This window comes from Bombus impatiens, unplaced genomic scaffold, assembly GCF_000188095.3.
Source record: "Bombus impatiens unplaced genomic scaffold, BIMP_2.2 scf_0418, whole genome shotgun sequence".
Lineage (NCBI taxonomy): Eukaryota > Metazoa > Arthropoda > Insecta > Hymenoptera > Apidae > Bombus > Bombus impatiens.
Window position 1 is genome coordinate 187,453 of NT_176837.1, and position 9,039 is coordinate 196,491.

Here is a 9,039-nt window from a genome sequence, read left to right on the forward strand (position 1 = left end):
GCGGGCGGGAACCCGAAGAGCTGGGATCACTGGAGCCTCGGCCAATAGTTGCCGGTCAGGTCTGGTGTTTGAGACGGGATCTGCACGGGAACCGAGACGCCAGCCGATATCACACCTGCAATGCGATTGTTTGTTTTCCGATTAAACGATCGATCTAGTTTTGTTCTGCGATTGTGTTGCAGGAATAGGTACGACGTGGACAAGATTCTTGGTGGAACAACGGACGCGACATTTACAATGGAACTTCTTAGGAGGCAAGTTGATCAACTTTGCTACTTGTGGTATTTTTAATTTTGTTCGCGCATGTTCACTGTTAACGTTCAATTCTTAAGGAACACTCGGCTTCATAAGCATATTATTGGAAGAAATTGACATAAATAATGTATGTTGTAAGATACGCTCAAATTGATATCAGATTTGTTTGCGTTACTGTCTATGGCGTTGAGCAGTTTAGCTTTTGAAGCAAGGATCTGGAGAAAAAATCGAAGATTTGAGTCTTTAGATTTGCGAATCGTAAAATGAGATATTATAGAAACATACAATGGCTCACGAGAGTATTTGAACGCTTATGGTAGAAACATTCTACGTGCGAACTATCTGTACAAAAATTACCAACCGATCATTCTGACTTCGATAACTGCACCCTTAACAATTACCTAAAAACGCTCTTCGCTCTACTTACGAACGAGCCAGCTACAAAACAAACCGATACTTGTTCCACGTGAATCGTGGCGAAAGCGATACGTGAAGAGGCATTGCGGAAACCAGGGTGCTTAGCAATGGAAAGGATGGGACATCGGAACGCGTCAAAAGCAACGTTAACGAAAGCAAGAGAGAGAGAGAGAGAGAGAGAGAGAGTGAGAGAGAGAGAGAAAAGAAACACGCGGTGAAAGTTCCCCGCGCTCATGCACGTAAAACGATTATGATGGATAAGTTGCGGCTCGTTCCGCACGTAAGAAGCGAGAGAAAACGAGTAACAGAGGGAACCTGTTCGCGACAGGGGCCGGGAGATGAGGGAGCTAGAAAGGAAGAGGCGGATAGAAAAAGGGGACGAAGGAAAAGAGAAGAATCCGGTGCTAGGGAAGGGGGGAGACAAGAGGAATGCCGGCGCGTGTTCCGCAGTATTCCACCATTCTACGGCGTTCCACTTCATTCCTGTAGGTACGCCGCGCACCCCCGTATTTCCTCCCCTTTGGGTTCGCACGTTATTGAGCGCTCGCCCAGCCGAGGCGAGACCCAACCCATCCACATCCTCTGTTCGCCCCCCTGTATACCCTGAAGAGAGGAAGAGCCATCGAGAGAGCGAGAGAGATGGGTGAGAAAGAGAAAGGAGCAAGAAAGGGAGAGAGACAGGGACAGGAAAGAGAGAGAGAGAGAGAGAGAGAGAGAGAGCCAGGAGGGTCGAACCTCGGCGCACAGTTTTCGTTAAACGAGAAAGAACAGGGTGAGAGAGGGTCGTTGGCGGAAGAGGGACAAGTCGAAGAAGAAAGAAACAGAAGGCAAGAGGGTGACGGAGGGAAAGTGAGAATCGGGGAAAATGGAAAATTCAGCAGCCACGTTGTTGGATGGAATGGGCGCTTGGAAAACCACCGAACATACCCGATCTTCGATTCTGCCCGCTGGCGCCTGTGCGAGATTTGTTTTAAAATCCTTTTACAATTCCGTGGACGAACGGTCAAGTGCTTAAACGAGCTACGGGCACTGTTGCTTACCGTTCAGAGATGAGAAGATGGTTAGTACGTAATTTTGCTACGGCTACGTCCACCTTTAACATCTTTGGAATGTTCACTGTTTCGGTTTTTGCACACTTTGACCCGATGTAGTATCAGCTTGGTCCCAGCTACGTTCTTCTAGCTAACCATTTTTTGATCTCTGCACGGAACAACGTTCTGTAGCTCTCTAACCGTGCCTTCACAAGACACTTTATTCTGCCCTCGACACGTAAGATACGCTGGCTGATCGATTTTAGAGAACCATTGATGTATTTCGGAAGATTTCTCAGAGGCTGGTGGTTCTGTTTGCCATTGACTTTGGCTAAACGGATTTGCTCGTATTCTGTTGGGAGCCTGAATTGATTTATTCTAAAAGTTTAGACTCTCTGCCGAAGCATTCGAGGTGCAAAGCGAAAGGGATTGTTGGTTGGTAGTTTAGTCGACGTTCGAACGATGAAAAAAAAGAAGCAAATTAAATGATACGAAAAAATATATCGAAGCAGTTCACAACACGCTTGATGTTACCTACACACGACATTATACTTTAACAATATTATGAACTAATTAAACATAAACGCATTGGTTTCTGATATAACTGCTCCTATGTATAGAACGTAAGTGTACCTTCTTTCGAAACATCAAAAATGTATTCCCATCGTTGACGATAATTAATCGAGTAAAATAAATTTCCCCCGCAATTCAAAAAATATTTAACGTGAAAAGGGTGAACTTCGGCAGTGAGAAGGAACGAAGACACACGGTTCGTTAGGAAGGCGTGCGAGAATTTATTTGAACATTTTCCACGTCAATCGTACGGTTTCCGGCGGCACAAATTTCCTCGCGCCCATTAAACGTATTTTCCACTCGTGTCGTTCGCCACGGGTAACCAGAGTTCTCGCGAAGACGTTTATCCTTTTTCGTCGTTTGGCCACGGCCGCGCGCACGGAATTCCCGAGTGTACGTAATCAAGCGGCAGTTTCAATGTTACAGAATGAGCACGTTTCGCGAGTGCCGCGAGCACGCGACACGAATCGCAATTTTTTCTTCCCCATCGAGCTTCGCTGCCACCACTTCCGGTTTCGACCAGATCTTTATCCGCCATCGAACTCGGAAGCTCGAACGAATGAAACGAGCGATCTTCAAATCCGTTTGTTAATGGGAAATTATTTCTTCCAGCAGGTCTTCGTGGAAAGGTAGGTCTTCTCGCGTGTGGTCGTTTTTGGAAGTTTTTGAAATATCTGGATCAATAAGAAGCTGTACACATATGTCGATTAACTACGCAAATCGACGAGTAGCGTGGCGAATTGGTCTTGTTAAGTTTACCTTGGAAATTAATATCGTTTATAGGGTAGGGAAGAAAATTGAAAAGAAATGTTCACAAGTCATTTAGATAGAAAAATGAGAAAATCACGACGTACAACCATCAAATAATTACGCGATACATACATATTTAGCTATTGGCGTTCTTAACCAACCAATTCAGTTTACCTATAAATTAATCAAGATAGCGTCTAACCATACAGACCATTTACCAGTAACTATAACCTCCAACCGTTTAATAGATCCATCAAGCAATAACATCTGCGCCATTACTCTAACCAAACATCAAAGCAATCCTGTAAATCAACATTCCCTTGGTCTATCCGCCTTGAATATGTCCAACCGCGAGAGAACACGCAGAATCTTGGAAACTGGCAAAAGCCTTGGAAATTTAAATAATATCTCCGAAAGGAACCTTCCAAGCCACTTCTGACATTAAAACTATCGATGACAAAAGAACACGTTAAAAATCCAGTGACTACCAAACGTAAATAACACACGACACCATCTCTGTTACAAATTCCTGAGAATTTCTGTCTACGTAGTAAGATATAGCAACCGCTATATTAACTACGAATTAAATAAGCCGTTCATCTGTAAAATCGGTTAGCCGCACAAAACGAAAAGCAGAGGAAATTGTGGAAATTACGCGAGATAAGCATCGATGAAATGCTTTGACGAAAAATGTTAAACGTTTCGAAAAATGAAGTTAAACTTCACTTTGACCTGCGAGCAGCACGAATGTACGAACTTTGCAAAATTTAGATAATTTGCTAATTTAATACTTATACACTGCAACAAGCAACACTCACCTATCATATCGTCGTGGTACATATTATCAATATGTCGTTCGATTTTACAGAACCATTGATGTATTTCGGAAGATTTCTCAGAGGCTGGTGGTTCTGTTTGCCATTGACTTTGGAAAATTTAGTGATAATTTACTAATTTAATACCTATACACTGCAACAATCAACACTCACCTATCACATCATCGTGGTACGTATTATCAATAGCCATAGTTAAACAGCCAACAACCCATCTGACCAACAATAAAATACACCTTTCATTCGCACGATCTGCATTCATCCAGTCGAACGATCGTTTCAAGGTAGCGTACAACCTAGAAAAGAGGCGACTAACCGGAGCCCTATGTATACGATCGGTGGCGACCTTGATCAGCGTTTAAATGCCGTGGTGGAGACGAAGCGGATACCGGAGGATGGCCTTGAAGATTGAACAAGAACAAACAAACAATCCTTTAAAGCGGAAACTCACCAGTCGCGGTCGAGGTCGTCGGCTGGTAGGGTGCACCACCTGGTCCTGCAGGCTGTCCTCCTGGCGTGGTGGGGGTTCCACCATGAGAGGTCGGTATACCACGATGGGGTTGCGAGTGCGCAGCAGTGCTGTGTGCGTGGGAGTAAGACTGCGTCAGAGAGTGAAGAGGCTCGTGGAACACGTACGCCGGATATCCCTCGGCGCGCTGCTGAAGACAGCTTCCACCCATTGACCCGCCCAAGCTGCTCGACATCGAGCTGCCAACAGAGGAACGAGATCCGCGTCAGATCAAAATAACCAACATGTTCGATTTGTCTGAACGTCGTTTCTAGCGAATAGGTCGAGTAGCTTTCGTTATTAATAAGCTGTGGACGTTCAGGCAAATTTATATTTTTGTAGACACGAAGAGGCGGAACAGAGATCTGTTTCGCCTACTTGCAACGACCGATATTTTTCGATATATTTGGATATTTTATACGGTTTTACGATTTACGTGCATTTGGGAAATTTTTGTAACTGTAAATTCGTCATAAATATATAAGAATCTATCAGGTCTAATTATTGCCAAAACTAAAGCTCGACGTTGGCCCCTAAATCCTCGAAACTTATCCTCTATATAAGTTTAAAACACAAGTTTCGAGGATTTAGGGGCCAACGTCGAGCTTTAATTCTTATTCTTGCCGAGAAGAATTTCGATTTGCTTTGAATCGCGTGGAAGGTTAAAAATAACGAACTTTTTGGCAACTTTCGTGTAACGATTGTATGCGAATTTTACGCGGTACACGATATTTGTTACGGTAATTTAATAAATATACAACGTAGCAAGTTGAATTCGATATTTGCAGAATTTAATTTGTTTCGACGAATATTCGATATCAAAGAGTCGCCAGCGCCTGGATTATGATGTTTTTGTTTTTGGAAATGACATTCGAAGATAAGCTTTTAGGAAGATTAAATTTTGACAAGGTCAGATATTTATGTACACAGCGCGATTTTCAATGAATCGTGAAATGTTGAACGTGAAAAATACAAGGTATTTGAGGATTGTTTGGGAAATTTAAACTCGACGATACCGATATCTGTAATCTCTGCAACAATGCAACACCGATTAAAGCGTAGTACAATTGCCAAATCTTTAAACAACGGATCGCAGTTACCATACTATTGTTAGTCTACCACGGTTTACAAATGAAACGTAAAAGAACGAACTATACTCGTCAAAAAGCCTGCCAATACGTAAAAAAAAAAAAACATTTAACAATACCACGAGTTAACTGAAACTTTCATAACACAGACTTTTTCAAAAAATGAACCGCTATAGAAAAATGCATCAAATTCTTCGAAATACACGATTCGATAAACTATTATAATTAAAAATCTCTCGATACACTTCAGGAATTCCTCATAAAGGAACCCTAATTTTTAACAGACAATAATTAAAAAATAACCAGTGTTGATTATTTAACTCGATAAACTGACAAAAGTATCTTTGCCTATATTTACAAAACTTTCGTAAAGAAACTCTGACTGTTACAATAAATAAACAACAATTATAAGAAAAGCTATGAACCTTCTCCATTCCTAAATTGACTACTCTAACTCTAGGAGATCGTTCCACTTATGATCCTTTCACCGTACCGTAACAAACATCGTATTCAACCTCGACGAGAGAGCTCGATCCATACGCTCTTACAATACACAAAGTCTTTGCACCCCTGTATAAGTATACCATACACGTAGACGGTTGGCGAAACAAAAGAGAAAGAGACGGTGACAGAATGATTACCTGTAAGTGTCAGGCATCGTAGCGATCGGCTGCGGTATCGACGAGTACATGGCGTTGAATCCGGCGTTTAAGGGTAACCGTGGCGTGGCAGGGGTCGCAGCTGGGGGCGCGGTGCTGCTACCACCCCCGCTGCTGCCTCCGCCGACTACCTGATCGACGGCTGCTCTCCTTTGGTTCCGTAATTTCTCCTCTCGACGCCACTTCGCCCTGCGATTACTGAACCACACCTGCAACCGACGCAATGACGGTGCTTTTGTCACGATAAGGGCGTCACTCCGCGCGATGTGTTCGCATTATCCGCACCTATTCATCCTCGCATCCATCCTCGCATTCTCTCGCCACCTCGCATTCTACTTTTTTCCACACTTATCCTCTCCGTGTCTCGTTCTTTCATCCCTCTAACCATCCACGTTTCTCTCTTTTCGTTCATCGTCGTTCCCTCCATCATCCATCGTCTCTACACACCCTCTCTTCTTTTCTCTCTTTCTTTCTCGTTCGTTCCTCGCTTCTATCCACCTCTATCGAACCCTCTCTACCCCTTCCTGTTTGTATTCTATCTCTCGACCTATTCTCCTTGTCCAGCCATCCGACAGCCGTAAAATCTAGATACCTTTTTCCAACCTCTTCCCCCTTCTGCCCACCAACCCCGGGTAAGCTCACGCAGTCGAGTTTGCACGAGACTGTGCCGCAGTTTGTTAATTGCGATTGAGCAGTTGTCGGATGGAAAATTGAGTTACTGTGTGTTCTCAGTGGTGTGTACGTCTGTGCTCGTACGTCTCGCTATCTCGCATCGTTTCCCGCTGTTTCTTTCCCTTACGACCTATCCGACGCGCTTTTAGTATTACACAGAACCGACGATGAGTAAAATAGGAAATTTGTTTTATCGTGAGAAAGTAAGACAACTTGCGAATGAAAAGATACACGTGGATCGATTATATTCGATAGCTTATATTAAAAATTCCTCTGAAAGTGCAGTGAGTTTCTTTCGGATTTTTGCACCGTCCGATTTTTAAGGGAGAAGTTTTACAGAATACGATTTCTGAAATACCAATGCTCTGTTTCCTTCCTAAATTCCAACAGAATATTTTGATCATCGTATGGTAATATAAATTAACGTGAAACATTCTACAATATTCGATTCTTTCAATTCAATTTCGACACACAGAGGAAGCTCTCTTTGAGCGATTTAAATTAATCTCGAACGTTCTACAGTATCCGACTCCTTTCGCGTAACAAAATTTCATCTAAATTACGTTTTCTGGATGAATTATAGAGAGTCGTACGTAGTTACGCTCTGAATATTCAAAATCGAAAACTGAGTGAAAGATCAAAAGATTCGTGACTTTTGGTTAAATTTGTTCACAAATATTCCGCGTTTAACTGAATGCTGGTTATTTCAAGACGTACAACTCTAAGCTAAGCCAAGCCGCACGTTTAATAAGCTGTTCATTCGAGAAATACGAGGAAACGTTAGCGAGGACTCGGGCCAATCGCAAAGTTCAACTTCTCATTGCCAACAAACGGTTAAACGATTCGTTTTCCATCCACATTTCCTAACATCAACAATCTTCTCTAAGTTGTATAATATATTCTCGGCAGATTATGAAACAGAACTCGTAAATTTCATATTGTACTTGTTACTTCACAATCGAATAAGCAGCATCAGTTCGTTGAATAAGGTTTGATCGAAATGATTTCACGGAAAGAAATAGACAAGGATGAAGGGAAGTGCAATTATTGGAAAATGAAAAGAAAACAAATGAAACAACGGATAGGTAATGGATGGCGGAATGGATGATGATACAACGAGGAGAATGTTTATCTAAAGTATTTAAAGATAGGAGAGATATAACGAAAGAATCGGTATATTTTTATGGTATCGTAGTTATTTATAAGTTTGTGTTTCATATCTCTTATGTTCCAGTTATGATTTATGCTTGTAATTTATGTAAAAGCAAATCCAATTTCCAGGCTGAAATAAATAAAATATAGATACAGAAAGAAATTCAAGATAGGGTAATACTTGATAATTTATAGTCAAATATACTATACGTACATAGAAAATTATGATAAAGTTATATAACATAAATAAGAAAAGTACGTCGATATCTCGATGCTTAATAAATTTCGTCAACGATCTGTAGAAATTTTTAGTTCGTTGTAAAGGCAAAGAATCTGAAACCATTTTATTCGATTTGATAGTTTAGTTCGACAGTGTCAACGATAAGATTGGAAACAAATCATTCGTTCCTTAGGAATTGTACAGTAATCGTATATCTAGATAACGAAACGAAGAAATTTTCGAAAGACGCATCTGATGAGTTCGATTTCTGTGATACTGTCCAAATCGCGATGGTCACCGACGATATCTTCTAGCAAAGATCTCTCGCGCGAGCATCGCGGAAGATGGTCGTAATAACAAGTAATCTGGAGCAACAAATCGGAGCTTAAGTTCTTTGTTGCGCTTCCACGGATTTCCTGATTTCGAAGATACCTCGTCGCGATAAGAGGATTCCCTCTCCCTACGATATGTCGATTTCCCTTCCTGCTACCCTCCAATCACTCGTAGCACAAACACGCTCCGGATTACATCGTAATTTCTTCCCTCTAAATGTCCGGTATCATCCTCTCGTGTATAACAAACAAAATATTTACTCTATAATCGCGTTTATACCAAACAAACAAAGGAAATAAGTAAATAAATAGAACGAAATGAAAAAAAAGTAGAAATTACGTAGAAAAATAAAAAGAAGAAAGGAGGATAAAAGGGAGAGAAAATGGAATCAAGCCGGAATTGTTAAATTATGAAACGACTCGATTGCTCGGCTCATTTGCAAAGGGTGGGAAAAAAACGCAACGAACATGCTCTTTCTCTTCTTTCCACTAGCAATGAAGAGGCGCGCGCTTTTATTAATAGCTGACAATTGCTACGTCGGCTGTTCC

General features: G+C 41.7%; 1 protein-coding gene across 4 annotated transcripts in view; it reads right to left on the bottom strand.

Moving 5' to 3' along the window:
- LOC100740508 (paired box protein Pax-6) overlaps positions 1–9,039 on the bottom strand; it is a 56,251-nt gene that overhangs the window by 4,630 nt on the left and 42,582 nt on the right. For all 4 annotated transcript variants that reach the window (XM_033321279.1, XM_033321280.1, XM_033321278.1 and 1 more), the window contains exons 7-9: positions 6,097–6,323; positions 4,311–4,567; positions 13–115 (exon numbers count right to left, since the gene is read on the bottom strand). In XM_033321279.1, coding sequence (XP_033177170.1) covers positions 27–115; positions 4,311–4,567; positions 6,097–6,323 — 573 coding nt within the window. In that variant the 3' untranslated portion in view covers positions 13–26. The remainder of the gene's footprint in view (positions 1–12; positions 116–4,310; positions 4,568–6,096; positions 6,324–9,039) is intronic.